Genomic DNA, 16,165 nt, shown 5'->3' on the forward strand with positions numbered 1-16,165 from the left:
ACTGGACATAAATCATAAATATTGGTCTAATGAGACAAGTGCAAGAGATATTTCAAGGGAACTCTCAGAAAGGCATGGTTTGGAAATAGTTATTCAACAGGACCCCTCAAAACAGTGTCAAATAGTAAAACCCTAGGCTAGGGTGCAGCTTGTCCATCATGTACAAAGCCCTGAGTTTCACCCTTGGCTCCAGAAACACAGAATCTATAGATGAATTCTAGACCACATTTTGAATACTGGGGAAAATATACAGCCTTCAAAGTGGGAGTACACGGCCAGTAGTGCGGGGGAGGGGGGGAGGAAGGAAACAGGAAAAGATGTGATGCACTGAAATGGGCCCCATCGACAACGCTGCTAATGGAAAAGAGTTTCCTGAATGGTTCAAGATGGCATTTTTAAGGCCTTGTTCTTTAGAATGGAGAGCTGAGGCAGTGGTTTGTTACCCTTTACTTGGTTCATTGTCTCCTTTTGCATGTCAGTAAGCTATAGATTTTGATTGCTTGACTGGTACTAAAACGGTGAAGTGATAAGTGTATTGGATGGGCACTGCAGAGAGAAGACTAGGCAGGAACTCCAAATGAAGATTGGCAGGGGTCTGAAAGAGAAACTGGGCATCCCCGTGACAACTTTCATAGTCAAATATTTGCCCAAGGTCCTGTTTATCTTTCTGCCAAACAACTGAACACAATACAAAGGCAAACTTAAGCAAAACCAAGCAGTATAATTCAGAATCAGGTGAAGTAGCCGAACAAAGCTTATGACGCTAGCTCTCAGCTCCACAGAACCCAAGTCCCTATTTCACACGATACTGCGTAGGTCAGAGAGTCACAGTTGATCTTGGCTCGAGATAGACAGAAACAGTAATGTCAACACTCACATCCTCAGCATTTTGGCAGACCATGTTTTGACTGCCCCGAGATAAGCTTATGAAAACAAGGCATCTAGGGGAGACTTTATTCTCACGAAGAGAGAATCCCAGTGCTATTTCTGCTGGAGACCATAGTTGCTTTGCACATGAGACTGATTTTCTGCTCCTTCTAAAGGGTTTTCTAGGCTGCCCTTTCTTATTTTTTTGCCCCCCTCATTCTGGGCATCTTCAAGCCAGTCTTTTACAACAGCCAACAGGGGCAGCTGGGGTAGTGCAGTTGAGAGGGCAAACAAAGGCAACAGCATCAGATTGGAGGGTTACAGCATCTGGTAAAATCCGACTGGAGATTCTGCTTGAGAGTCTTTCTATCAACGAGCTTCTGACTTCCCATTCCCACTGTAGGCATTTTTATTCCTTGAGATAAACAATAGCCACCTCTGTTGGAAAGGGTTTATCTTTTTTTATATAATTTACATGATTTCAGTATTTAAAGCATAATTACAAAAATATTACAAGGACTTCAATAACATGCTATGGAATGCAGGGTGGGGGGAGAGGAGGGGGTGTGGGGGAGCGGGAGGGGATTGGGAGGAGGGAAGGAAGTGTAAATAATTGAATGGAAAAATAAAAATAAAAAAAGAAATATTCAAGAAAAAGAAAATTGAGAATAGAATTTAAGGGAATACTTCTGGAAAGGGTTTATCCTTTAGCTATTTTCGAGGACACAAGTTTTTGGTTGGTTGGTTGGTTGATTTTGTTTGGTATTTTCGAGACAGGGTTTCTCTGTGTAGCCCTGACTGTCCTGGAACTCATTCTGTAGATCAGGCTGGCCTCACATTCGGAGATTTGCCTGCTTCTGTATCCTGAGTACTGGGATAAAAGGTGTGTGTCAAAACCCTTCATTATCTACAGATTTTTCCCTCTTTCTATTACAGAGTCAGGGAACCAGTATGACTCAGGACAGGGAGTTTGGAGGACACTTGAAAAAACATGCTTGAATATGAGACAGGGGAGGTCAACTGACTCCCAGAATCCACTTTTAAGAAGTTTAAACAGAACCTGACAACTTACCAATATAATGTAAATTACAACTGGCCAATTTGTTTATCTATAACAGTTTCATCACCTTAAGTAGGCACTGAAGTTACAATATACTCTACGATGTGATTGTTACAGGATAGAAGTTTTGTCAACTACCTTGGCATGGGATAGTTGTGCCAGGACATGCCTAACAGGAGGGAGGTACAATAGCCTACTCCCAAGGTGTGGATGGATGTATGTCATACCCTATCACCCAACAAATAAACATTTCTAAATTGTGCCTGGTATACATTGAACCCTCCTTAAATGTTGACAGGGATCATTATTACAAAAATATTTTTGCATGCTCCAAGATTCATTATCAATGTCCTCCATCATATAGTAACTTTCATGATTTAAATTTTTGTTTTCTTTCGGGGTTGGAGAGATGGTTCAGCAGTTAAGAGTACTGTACTGATCTTGCAGAGGACCTGAGTTGGGTTTCCAGAATCTACACTGGATGGCCCACAACTGCCTGTAACTCTGTCTATCTACACACACACGCATGCACACACAATTTTTAAAATAAAATAATCTTCTATTTGTTTTCTTCTTCAATCAGTTTGTAGTAAAATGAATGGGCCCTACATACAGTTCTTTTTGAAACTATGACTTGGTGCCCATAGCGTGTCAGGTACTTCATTTAAGTGACTTCATGCAAGAGGGCTATAACAGATCTCATCTGATGAATCAGGATAGAAAAAACTTAGAAGGGGCCTGGTCCAGGTGCTACAGCTGGAAAATGGCAATCATATAAGCTTTGAACCTTTGGAGTCTACTGCTGCTCAACACCCTGACACATCAATTAGTCATGAAACTTATCTCGTATTTATTGCCACTCAGGGTCATGGAAAGGTGACTTGTATTTCTGGAAATGGTCATTCAGTGTCAGACACCCTTCGGGCTGAAGGTCAAGCATGCCAGCTAGAACCGCCACATTGCACTTACTCTCACAAGATCATTTCCTTGTGGGTCTTCACAGACCATGTGATTGTGAGCCATAGTAATTCAACATGTAACTTTTATGTATGTAATTAACAATAGGATAGTTCCTGGTTTCACTGCATTTATTCCTATCCAGTTTTGGTTTTACCTCCCCTCTGTGTAGTTTGATATGCTTATGAAAATAGGTAGCATGAACTATTTGGTAAGCAAATTGATGTTTCTATTCTATGTGAGTGGCATCATGAGAGTCCAGCCAAGTTCCACGCACTCCAGTATGGAAATAGATGTCTGTTTAATACTAACTAGGTTTCATGTGGCAGTGTATTGCGAAAGAGTCTTCCCGCCTGAACTTCCTTTCAGTGATGGTGGGCCCAGCAGATGAGATGGTACAGGTCACTGAACAGGCATTTGTGACAAGAGTACCTGAGCCCTCTTTAACTGCTATCCTAGAAAGAAGAATGAAATTATGACATCTGCAGAAAAGTGATGAACCTGGAGACCTTCAGGAGACCTTTGAAAGAAATAGGACAGACTCAGAAGAAAAATACCACATTTAACTTACCTGCAAAACCTAGATTTAAATTTCTGTTCTATGTACATGTGTATGTACACATGTGTATGTATAGGCCATGAGATTAGAAAGGAGACTATGAAAGAAGAAGAAGAGGTCAAAAAGGCTGGGGAAACAAGAAGAGAACTGCAGTATTGTGTAGGAAAGCAAGGGGATAGAAATAGGGAGGGCAGTAGGGGACAAATAAAAACCAAGTCTAAATGTGTGAAAATGCCACAATAAAACTCTTTGCTTTAAAAAAGATTTATGCCAGGCAGTGGTGGCGCATGCCTTTAATTCCAGCACTCGGGAGGCAAAGGCAGGCAGATCTCTGTGAGTTCGAGGCCAGCCTGGTCTACAAGGGCTAGTTCCAGGACAGGCTCCAAAGCTACAAAGAAACCTTGCCTTGAAAAACCACACACAGACACACACACACACACAGACACACACACACAGACACACACACACACACACACTCACACACACACACACAAAATAAAAAAAACGAAAACAAAAATTAAAAAATTAAACATTATGGGCAGTGGTGGTGCACGCCTTTAATACCAGCACTCGGGAGGCAGAGACAGGTGGATCTCTGTGAGTTCAAGGCCAGCCTGGTTTACTAGAGTTTGTTCCAGGACAGCCAAGGCTGCAGAGAAACCTTGTCTCAAAACAACAACAACAAAAAAGATTTACTTTATTTTTAATTATGGGAGTGTACATAAGTACAATGCTTAGAAGACCAAGGGCATCAGACGCCCCTGGAGCTAGAGAAGTCCACAGAGGGGAAGGAACTGAGTAGAGGCATAAGGGAAGGTCCACCACTGGGCAGAAACCATGCTCACTTCTTAGAAGAGGCTAATTTGGTGATGACAAAATTGTGAGTCATCAAAATAGGGCACTTCTGGGCTGGAAAAGGACCTGAGAGTTCACCTTAGGAACCATATCCTTCAAGGCCTGGCCCTCGTGGCTCGAATTTCAGAGACACGTGAGTCCTAATGCCTGGTACCTGAGAATCACACATGATGGACCCCAATGAACAGAATGGGAACCTATCTTAATGACAGCAAGCAAGCATGTCTACATATCTGAAAAGCAAAGAATCTACAGATATGTTCGTCTTTTCCTTTGTTCGAGTTTTCAGTTTTGTACACGAAGTACATATCATGTGATGTTTAAGCAGAAAAAGAAAACCAAACATTTCCAAGGGGCAAGTTTAAAGGAGTCACGATGTTGAAATTGGACAAGTTATACCTCGTCTAGAGCTGAAGTCCTGTAAATTCGTAGAAATTTATTGTCGAATGTAATTGAAGGCCTGATAGCCTTCCTTTCTACTTCCTGTTCTTCTCACCTCTCGTATGTGGAGGATTTGGGATTCTTTTTCTTACTCCTTCATATAAAATTTCCCGCAGTCCCATCTTTACTGTGAAAACCTGATAAGCATCACAGTATGCAAACCATCGTGGAGTGCTGGGGGAGACTGCATCCCATCCTGGACGTGTGGTGGTCACAAGACATACATGTGCCGTCAGTTCTCTCTTTCCACATTTGTGTGAGATTCAGAGATAAAGCTCAGGTCATCGGGTTTGCGTGGCAAATGCCTTTACCCACTGAACCATCTCATCACCATGCCCCATGCTATGCTCACTAAAGATTATCCCTCTCTTTAAAAATCCATAAAACAATAATCGGAGCCATGTGTGTGCAATATTTACTTCTATTTAACGAGCAGGACTTCCTGCAGTCTGCCCATAAGTCAAGCAATGCCCTTGAGAACATTTTTGATAGTTATAATAAGCTTCCTGATCTATGTATATACATTGAAAGAGCTGTTCTGCTTAATTCCCACTTTTGGAGTTGTGTGGTCTATACCAGGAGGAACAATTGGTGGTGATTTATTGAACCCTCGCCTTGTTTCTTAGTCTCCCTTCCGTCTACTACCTGCTGTAGCATACTCCTGGGCTAGTAGGAAGGACCTGCTAGTGGCTGGCTGGGTTTACTTCCGCGCCTGCACCTGCCTCCATCCTGAGGGAACAATGTCTTTGCGTGCTTCCTGATCAGTAGTGTTAATAGGATGCAAATATTTTCCCTTTTAATGCATAGCCCTGGCATAGTCGGGGAAAGTATGAGAGATGGTGCCTCAGAGCAGTAACGTTTTGCTTCCAGCCTGAGAGTTAAATTTAAGACCCACACAGAGACCAACTCCACAGAGACTAAGGTAAGTAAACTTAGTTATCTTCAGAGCATCAAAGATAGATCTTAACTACTGGGCACCAAATTGTAAATAATGGTGCAGCTTCACAAAGCAAAGAAGAACATGAAGTTTATCTCTGTGGCCCAAGGCTTAACATCACTACTTTTCTTATCAGACCTGATAGCAGAAAGAGAGCTAAGACTGCTGCGGTGTCTTTGTAGAAAGAGAAGGGATGTACTTCTTTTTCTCTCTACATACCTTAGGTTGTAATGTTTCCCATAGTTTGGGAGTGAAGAGCTTTTCCTTTGTAAATGTGCTCATTTTGCTGTCCCTTTGAGCCTCTCTAGGCCAAAGTTTTGTTGCTTTTTCACCCATCTTCTTCCTTTGATTTAATCTTGATATCGTTAATCAAACCTGCATCCTTTATGTCAGAAGACCCAGTCATGGTCCGGGGTGGTGGGTGTTCCTTACAATGATACCAGTGTTGTGTGGTGATTTGGATAAGAGGTCGAAACCACTGGGCACAGGCACAGAGGGAAATTTCAGTTGATCAGTGACTTAATACATGGTGAGCTTCTTGAAGTGACGTTTTAAAAGCTTTTACCGTCTCCTGCTCAATTCAATAGATGTGTGTAGGATGTTTAGATAGGGGAGACCATTTAGAGAAGGTAGTCAGGAGAAGGGTGCAAAGATGGTGACTTTCTGATGCAGAGTGAGACACATAGAAAACCCACACATTTCCAAACTCAGAACAAAGGTCTCAGACAACTATGAGGGGTGTGCAGTCTACTCGACAATCCTGAATCAGTATTATTTGTAGAAGTTGGCCTGTTTATTCTCCCTGAACCTAGCTAGATACTGCAATCATTTTAATTCTTTTCTTTTCTTTCCTTTAGGACGACAACATGGACACCAAATCCATTCTAGAAGAACTGCTTCTCAAAAGGTCGCAGCAAAAGAAGAAAATGTCACCCAATAATTACAAGGAGCGCCTTTTTGTTTTAACCAAAACAAGCCTTTCCTACTACGAATATGACAAAATGGTAAGGCCTTCCTTCCTTATTTCGTGCTATTTATTATTTTTTCCAGGTCCCCCACAAAAGTACTTGATTCTAATAAAGGATATCAGGTTTCTTAGCTCAGAGTAAAGATCACCTTGTATCAATGGGCTACACTGCCTCTCTTTACCAAAGTATGATGGATCAAGAAAAGGGTTTTGGAAAATACTCATTCCTTTTATTAAGACAAATCAGAACACGTCTTTAACACAGTTGTAGTAACTTTTGTTTTCTGGGAGACACTGGACAATGACTAGCGATACCTCAGCAGAAACAATTAGTCCTGGGGGCTGGTGGGTAAGCACTATCGGCAGCTAATGGCTAGAGACTGGGGGCTCTAAAATACCCTACAGCTCATAGCCAAGAGTTAGCCATCCACAAATGGCTTTTTTTAAAAAAAATTATTTTAATTTATTTCTTTAAAAAAGAAAACAAACTTCCTTTTTTCATTTTACATACCAATCCCAGTTCCCTCTCCCTCCCCCCTCCTCCCATTCTCTCTACCACCTTTCCCTCCACCCCACCCACATCCACTCCTCAGAGAGGGTGAGGCACATTGCTTTCGGGAAGGTCCAAGGCCCTCCCTACTACCTCTAGGCTGAGCATGGTATCCTTCCAAAGAGAATAGGTTCCCCAAAAGCCAGTACAAGCAGTAGGGATAAGTCCTGGTGCCACTGCCAATGGCCCCCTCAGTCTACCCCACCATACAACAGTCAGCCACATTCAGAGGGACTAGTTTGGTCCTATGCTGGTTCCTTCCCAGTCCGGCTGGAGTTGGTGAGCTCCCATTAGCTCAGGTAAACTGTTTCAGTGAGTGAACCCTTCATGGTCTTGACCTCTTTGCTCATATTCTCACTCCTCTCACTCTTCAACTGGACTTTGGGAGCTCGGCCCAGTGCTCTACTGCGGGTCTCTGCCTCTGCTTCCATTAGTTACTGGATGAAGGTTCTATGGTGATATTTAACATATTCATCAGTCTGACTACAGGACAAGGTCAGTTCAGGCACCCTCTCCACTATTGCGTAGGGTGTTAGCTGGGGTCATCCTTGTGGATTCCTGGAAATTTCTCTAGTGCCAGATTTCTTGCTAGTCCCATAATGGTTCCCTCAATCAAAATAGCTCTTTCCTTGCTCCCATCTCTATCCTTACTCCATCTCAACTATACTCAAATGTTAGTAATAGTGTTGAGGGTGAGGAATGCTGCCTTAAAACAGTAGTGGAAATAACAGCAGCTCTGTGCCTTTGAGAACTTGATCCTGGGAGAAAAATCAACACACCATCAAAAAACTGAAACCAAGTAAAGCTCCTTCGTGCCATTGAACTTTGATATCTCTATTAACCACCTGGCAGGTGGTTTAAAAAAAAATCACACGATTCTCAAATGGGATTGTTAACTGTCACTCAGATGCTTGCTTTTGGAGAAGCATGTGTGCATGTGTTCATAGTTTAGAAATATGATTGTGACAGCCATGGAGCAACAGGGCATGTGTCTCCATGGGGTTCCACATCCTCTCATCTCCCTCCAGACATTAACTTTCGCTGTACACTTTTCCCTGCTCACCGTGACACACCAACATGATATAGCTTCTGGTTTCCTTTTGAATTCAGAAACGAGGAAGCAGAAAAGGATCGATAGAAATTAAGAAAATCAGATGTGTGGAAAAAGTCAACCTAGAGGAGCAGACGCCCGTGGAGAGACAGTACCCGTTTCAGGTAAAAAGGGGCTTGGTTTCCTTACTGTTTTCTAGTATTAGCTCACTATGCCCAGGAACAGAACATGATTGCAAAATAATCCCTTGAGACGATGATAATGTTTGTAATACTCCCAAGTGGGCGTTGGCAGTTTAACAGAACCCTCCTGGCCAATCTGCTTCCCTCCAAGGGAAGCAAGATGGGAGTCTAAGCGATCCTGGTCTGACATGCTTCAGCTTTACCAGTCTCTTTTATGGAGCTCTGTGGAGTGTCTCTCCTAGATAAGAGCAAGCAGGAAGCTATGCAGGATCATGTACCAACCCCGCCCTGAACTTGTCTCCAAGGAGGTGGTAAAGTAGACCATCTTAATACAGTAAAATGGGTGTTGATTAAGATGGAGGGGGTGCAGTACATTCCTTGTGCTTTGCTCGTTACTGTAAGATGTCAGGAAAATGCTCTGTTGGAGGTGGCACTCAGGTTGGGAAGGACAAATAGACCTTAACTAGTAAATTTGGAGGTGGCGACAGAGCTAAACAGCAAGTACAAAGGATGAAATAAGAGGATGAATGAGACCAGTCCAGAGAAGCAGGTGGTGCGGCACTGCTCAGGGCTCTATATACCATGCTCACCAACTTTAGTTTGTCACCAAGGAATTCTTTCTTCTTTTTTTTTGAGATTTTTATTTTCATTTTATATGTATGTACATTTTGCCAGCATGTAGAACTTGTCAGTTCCCCCTTGGAACTGAATTTAGAGACAATTGTTAGCTCCCAATTGGGTGCTAGGGATTGTACCCAGGTCCTCTGAAAGAGTAGTCAGTGCTCCAAGATCTCCTGAGTAAACTGGGAACTTGGGGACCTTGGGGGAGGGTTCAAGGGGGGGGGAGAGAGAGGCAGGGAGGGGAGCAGAGAAAAATGTAGAGCTAAATAAAAATTTAAGAAAAAGAGTAGTCAATGCTCTTAACCACTCAGCAATCTCCACAGACCCTAGAATTCTTTCTTTTTAACATGTATTTATTTATTTATTTGTGTGAGGGTTCCCCTCCCCGTGTGTGTGTGTGTGTGTGTGTGTGTGTGTGTGTGTACATGCTCCCACACGCCACAGCATGAATGTGGAGTCAGAGGACGGCTTGTAGGAGGCAGCTCTATCTTTCCACCATGTGAGTTCAGAGGATCAAATCAGGTCATCAGATTTGGTGGCAAGCAGCCTTACTTCTGAGTCATCTCACTGGCCCCATAGACCCCAAAGAATTTTAAATACTGTCATGTAGCCAGGTGGTGGTGGCACACACCTTTAATCCCAGCACTCAGGAGGCAGAGGCAGGCGGATCTCTGTGAGTTTGAGGCCAGCCTGGTCTACAAAGTGAGTTCCAGGACAGCCAGGGCTGCACAGAGAAACCCCTATCTCAAAAAGCCAAAAAGAAAACAAAATTTCCATGCTACAGAGAATGTGTCAGTGAAGGGGTTTTGAGCTGAATCAGACCTACTACAAAACTATCAACCAGTTGGGGAAAGCCAAGGGAGAGGGTGCCCATAAAGGTGACCTCAAACACAGTAGGAACACAGAGGCTACCCAAAGTCACAAAGGTTTTCCAGCCCTACAGACGTCCTAGCCCACTACTTGCATCTGCATAGCCATAAAGATATATCACAACTCATCTCTAAGTATAGTTGCTCATTTGCTAGGAAAAAAGCACACTCATATATATCATATATAAATAAAAGTAAAAATATTCAAGTAGGACGCACCCAGCTTCTAGAAGATCTTTCTTAAGTGGTATGTGCTGTTTTCCAGTTGTAAAATAAGCCCGATCTGGAGAGAGCATTGCAATTGTCAAACTGGGGGCATGTAGTTAACAAGAGGAGGGCATGTAGTGTCTTGTGTGTGGAGGTACCTTATTCCCTTGAGCCCGGGTCTCCTTCTAATCCTGGAGCCCCAATAATCTTCCTCGCTGTGACCTCCAGAGCAGTGGGCTTACAGGCCTGCACAGGAGCACGCCTTGCTTTTCTTACTCACTGAGCCATCTCTCCAGTCCCCTAAACAAGTGTCCCATAAACATAAGGGATAAGAAAACACACAGTGTGGAGAACCTGAGAGGCTACCCAATGTGACAGGCTGACTTAACAAAGAGACAGAGTTTTCCTGAATATAAACTCAAACTGGAAACTGATCAGAATGTGGGGAATACGGCATAGCCAAGGGTAGGATATCCCATCCCTGGAAATAGTTTCTAAGGATACAGAAGTTAAAGACGTCCTAGTTGTGAAAGGAATTGCCTACTGATTAGAAAGATGGACCAGAGGACTCTTAAGAAATATGTGATTTACCATATTATAATACTTCCTAGTCCAGGAAATGAGGCTTTAATGTTCACCACCATTCCGTGCTTCATTGCTGTGATTTGCTCCATGTTCTGAAGGTCTGACATAAAAACATATTCAGATAAGTAAGATTAAAAAAAAACACCTGTAGTATTTTTTACATAATTCCAAAGCTGGTATATGAAAAGAAGTTTATTTCTGATAATATAAAAATTTACTGGTACACCAGTTTGAACCATGAAACACTTGCAACAAAATGCATTGCTTTTTTCCCCTTTCCAGATTGTGTATAAAGATGGGCTTCTCTACGTCTACGCATCAAACGAAGACAGCCGAAGTCAGTGGTTGAAAGCACTGAAGAAAGGTAAGAAAACGCCATAACGAAGGCTTGAATTGCTTTCCTGTGATGGGCTGTATTCATACTTTTGTGTTTTCCGTGTTACAGGCAGGAAGCCTGGGGATCGCCTTCGCTTTCACTCTGAGCACAGAGACAGCTATTGTGAATTACCTGGCAGTGGGAGGGGCACGGGGTGGGACCAGGGAGAGTCAGACCAGCTGGGCTTCCCATTCCAGTCCTGTGGGAACTATCTTTCCAGTGTTCATAGACAGCGCCAATAGTACTGGGCACTTATCACTGGCCAGCTACTTTATCGAAAACATGTTGCATCTTGTTGCATAATTCTCTTGACAATTATGGACAGGGCTATTATTAGTCTTTGTTTTTCACACAAGTTTAAAAGAAAACAGACAAATACCACAAACCTTGTTAATGGGAGGCTCAAAATGTAATTATCTGAGCCCAGCTTTTTAAATCACAATATTGCAAGCTAAGTCTCTATGTCTTTTCCCCAAACTGAGGATTTAATGCAGATTTTATTCATGATTTTTCAGCTACTGTGGGAACATGGGAGAGACTTGTTATTATTTATTCTTTTATAATAAATATAAATATTATTATATTTCCCCCGCAATCTTTTTGTTTTCAAAAGGGTCTTGTTGTGAGGATAACATGTAAATTAAATCAATGACTCTACTGGTGCACCTTCAGGTTTTAACACCCTAGACAGAGGAAGATTTTGTTTTTATTTTTATGTTTTATGCTTATATTTTAGATTATGGCAATATCTCAGTACACCTCAGGTTGCACACACCCAGCCCACATCGATGCAAATACATCCTTTCCCACCCGTAGTTCATCATTTTCCTTTTATGTGAAAAGACTTAGCAATCTGGTTTGTGGAGTAGTGAAGTGGTCATTAAGGAGAGATGCTTCCCTCCTTACCCAAGATCATCTCAATGAAGTGAGACAGGTACCTCTGCAGGGCCAGGCAAACCTGGCCATCATCTATTTTATGTAACACATCTGGGCTTTCCTGACCTGTAAAATGAGGACCACATTTCCTTTCTCCTATAACAATTGCATGTATGAGTGACTCAAAAAACATTAAAATACCCTCTTAAACATCAGCCATTGTGGTTATAATGAGACTTCCTGGGGGAGCCCTAAGGTTTTCTTCCCAGCCAACCATCTTTGGGTGAACCTCCTAGGACTCAGCTGTCATATAGATGCTCCCTATATTCAGCTCTTGTGTAACCCCCGTGTGTTCATTTGTGGGTCCTTCGGGAACTCTATGTGGTGTTCAGGTTTTTGGGTGACACACATGATGGCTTATGGATGGAAGAGAAGGAGGAGACAAACAACACATCTCTTGGTCCTCATGGAGCTGTTGTGTCTCCATTCCTGGTGCTGCTGTCTACACAGCAGAAAGGGTATGCCTGTTAGCAGTGCTTTGTACTGGGGGAGAAAAGACATCAAGGAACCACTGGAACAGATCTGTTGGTGCTTTCTCTCTCCCTGGGAGTGGGAGGCAGGCAGTCTTGGGATTAGGCAACCATTTGAGGATGTCAAGGACACAGGTTCCTTCTAGCTTTCTGCTTTACCGTTCTTACAGGTTACTGGAAGGTTCTAAGCTGTTTTAGAAGCCCCCTACTGAAAACTTTCATTCATGCAACATTTCTCAGAAGTAGGGCTCATATCTATCTCTATGTACAATAGACACTGAAAAGCAGTATCTGTGCTTGGTTTTTCCCGTCTCTGTGCTGGAGGATAGACAAGGTGGGTGAGATTGTCATCAAGTTAACAAAAACTTCCCTGCTGTGGAAGACTTAGGTTCTCTCACCTAAATATTTCCCCTTACCACCTTTCACCAATTTAAACCCTATCAGTCCATCTAACTCTGTGAGAGTCATGATAGCAAGAACAGCAGCCCTCAGGGGTAGTATGTAGACTAACTGATGCATGTGTGGAAAAGTACATAAAGTCACATACAATTTTTTAATGTCATTATTAAGCATCGGGGAGTGTTGCAATGTGGATTTTGGACTTGGTTGGGGGATTAGTTACTCAGGGAACTAAATCCTTTTAGTTGGAAACACATTAGAGAGCAAGAGAGTAGACAGTAAGAAAGCTTGCAATATGCCTGGGGAATTCCAATGGTCTTTTGGGCCTAAGCTCAGAAATTAACATTTTATAATCTTAACTCATTCTATAATAATTACCTTTAATGCTCACCAGTAAAGTTGTTCCTTGGTGCTGGCATTTTCAGCTAAACTGAACTGAGCTGTCTAAAATGAATATCTACTGAAACCCACTTTTCGCTGAACCGTCTGAGGCAATTATGTAAATTATCTTATATAGTTATGTATATTACCTTATACTTCCCCAGTGACCCAGTACAATTTTATTATTATTATTCCTTAAGTTAAGTTGGTAAAAGAGGACTAGAACTGTCTGGGTTCAAAGTTAGGAATTTTCTAGACAAACGTAAAATCAAGAAGGAAGAGTTGAGGTGACACACAGAACCAACCCTCCCCACCTAAAGATGCTTCTTGAACTCGGAGGTCTCTGTGCTATACTGCAAAAGATGCTAATTTCTTATAGATACAGTACTGTATTCCAAGATTAGAATCTAATTTGTTTTGATTGACATTGCCTTATTCTCGCGGTTTGTTTTTTTGAGTACTGGAGGTGGAGCCTGGAACTCGGTGCATGCTAGGCAGCAGCTCTACCACCAAACTGCACCCTTAGCTCCTCTTTTCTAACACACACACATCCTAGCTAGGTGTGGTGGCAGAGTCCTGTAGTCCCAACACTTGGGAGATGGAGGCAGGAGAATCAAGAGTTAGTGTCAGCTTCGGCTACATGGTGAGACAAGACTAGATTTGTATACATGAGACCTTATCTCCAAAAAAAAAATTAGACAGCTTTCCACCCCCCTCAAATGATTTATTCCTTAGACTAAGGATGTCAAAATCATGAAAGACCAAGAAAAGATGAGAAACTATTCCAGGTCAAAGACAACTAAATGAAAGAATAAGTCATTTAAAGAATATTATTGGAACAAAGGAGAAAATAAAATATTATATATATATATATATAATTTTCAGAATCTGATAATTTGCTTTGTAGTTAAGTAATAGCATAAATATCCTTGGTAATAGAAACTGTGTAGAGAAATATTTATGCGTGGCATTATTCAAGCCATATATGTGCTGTTGACTCTAAATTATTAAGTGAATAATAATGACAAATTTTTAGAACAATAATAAGGTATGCAATGAAGAGATAGAAGCAGCAAAAATATAGTTATCATTGGCAGATCTAAGGAAAACGTGGAAGGAGGAGATGCTGCACAGTTCTTACTGTACCTTTGAACCCATAGGAAGTCAGAAGTTCTTCTTTTTCCTAAGATCTAGTCCTACCACCCAGCCTACTTCTGCCACCAAAGAACATCAGGCATTGTAAGCCATTCCGGACCTTGACAGACGTATTTATAAACTCTTAATGGCAAGCTGGCCAGTGTATGCATTTTCCTAACTCTTTCATAGCAGAAGAATATATTATTATGCTCTGGTTTCTATTTATTCCTTGGGTATATTAGCTTCTGAATGAAAGACAACTGCTTTGGTGGACACTGGGTCTTACCCCAGTTGCTGGTAAATGAGATTGTCATTATACTGAGATTATGGTATTTACTTATTGCATTGCATCTCTTGGGTCAATGTCTGCTTATGTCTTGTATCCTTCCTACCTGCCCTTCAGAGATACGGGGCAACCCCCACCTGCTGATCAAGTACCACAGTGGCTTCTTCGTGGACGGGAAGTTCCTGTGCTGCCAGCAGAGCTGCAAAGCAGCCCCAGGATGCACTCTCTGGGAAGCATGTATGTGAGGCTCCCTGTTGCGCTGGACCTCGGGTGTGGGGGGAACTCACTAGGTCAAGTCTGCCCAATACTAGATCAGTTTTTCAGAAACAAAATATACCATATTGGTTGGCATCATAGTAATACAGCTTTGCGGATGCTGAAAATGAAGTATAACTTAAGTGTCAGTTGAATCATCACCATCATCATCATCATCATCATCATCATCATTATCATTTATGCTCCGGCAAAGCATGCATGGGCAGCCCATTTATGGCAGTTCTCCACTTGCTCCTATCCTGGGAAGTCCTAGATGCTTGTGCTATTATTATACAGTTGACTCATACCCCCTCAATATTAATAGATGCCACAACAAAGAGTGAGAAAAAGAGCATGAACATAGATGGATAGGGAGGTGGGGAGAGCCTGGGAGGAGTTGGGGAAGGGGAAAGATAATGAGCAAAATATACTTTATGAAACAGTTTAGCAAAACATTAAAAACATGGAACAAGTAATGAGCCATTAATACCTCTGATGATTCTTCTAACTTAAAGCAAATTCCTTAGAAGTAGAATGTGCTGAGCGTATCATGAATCAAACAACTAGCTTTCCCATTTGATAAGAAAGTGAGGGGCTGGAGAGGTGACTCAGTAGTTAAGGGCAGCAGCTGTTCTGCTAGGGAGGGGCTGGGTTTGATGCCCAGCACCCACACTGTGCTTCACAGCAGCCCGTAGCTCTAGTCCCAGCAGATCTGGTGCCCTCTCCTGGCCTCAGTGGGCACTGCATGCATGTGGTGCACAGACACATCCAAACAAAACTTACCCATATAAAACAAAAATAAAAGAAAGTTTTGGTGTGCTTTATTTTGTTTTTAATCAAAGGCAGGCATGGTAGCATATATTTGCAATCCTGACGCTCAGGAGTCTGAGACAAGAAGATCATAGTTTGAGACTGGCCTGAGCTGCATAGCAAGTTTAAGACTAAGCCTCATACTGAAACCCTGTCTCAAGTGCGCGAGCGCACACACACACACACACACACACACACACACGTGAGAAAGAGAGTTCAGTTCCTTCTTCTTATAAATAACAAAAAATTCATGAAGCAACCCGGCTTTTCAAATAAATGGCAAAAGATACAATTTAAGTACCAGTTTTAATTATCACATATGTCAGCATGACGATGCCTTTCATTGTAAGATTTATTTAAGGTGATTGGCCACTCTGTATGGGTGTGTTGATTTCTTGAAAACTTGC

General features: G+C 42.2%; 1 protein-coding gene across 2 annotated transcripts in view; it reads left to right on the forward strand.

The window, feature by feature from the left end:
* Nucleotides 1-16,165, forward strand: part of Bmx (BMX non-receptor tyrosine kinase) — a 63,138-nt gene that overhangs the window by 2,720 nt on the left and 44,253 nt on the right. The window contains exons 1-5 of one of the 2 annotated variants that reach the window (XM_048440628.3): nt 5,318-5,661; nt 6,534-6,680; nt 8,304-8,408; nt 10,991-11,072; nt 14,811-14,930. In XM_048440628.3, the coding sequence (XP_048296585.3) occupies nt 6,543-6,680; nt 8,304-8,408; nt 10,991-11,072; nt 14,811-14,930 (445 nt within the window). In that variant the 5' untranslated portion in view covers nt 5,318-5,661; nt 6,534-6,542. Of the gene's footprint in view, nt 1-5,317; nt 5,662-6,533; nt 6,681-8,303; nt 8,409-10,990; nt 11,073-14,810; nt 14,931-16,165 lie in introns of those variants that run through there. The other variant, XM_048440627.3, reaches the window with a different exon arrangement.

Source organism: Myodes glareolus, chromosome X (assembly GCF_982192425.1).
Source record: "Myodes glareolus chromosome X, mMyoGla1.1, whole genome shotgun sequence".
Taxonomy (NCBI): domain Eukaryota; kingdom Metazoa; phylum Chordata; class Mammalia; order Rodentia; family Cricetidae; genus Myodes; species Myodes glareolus.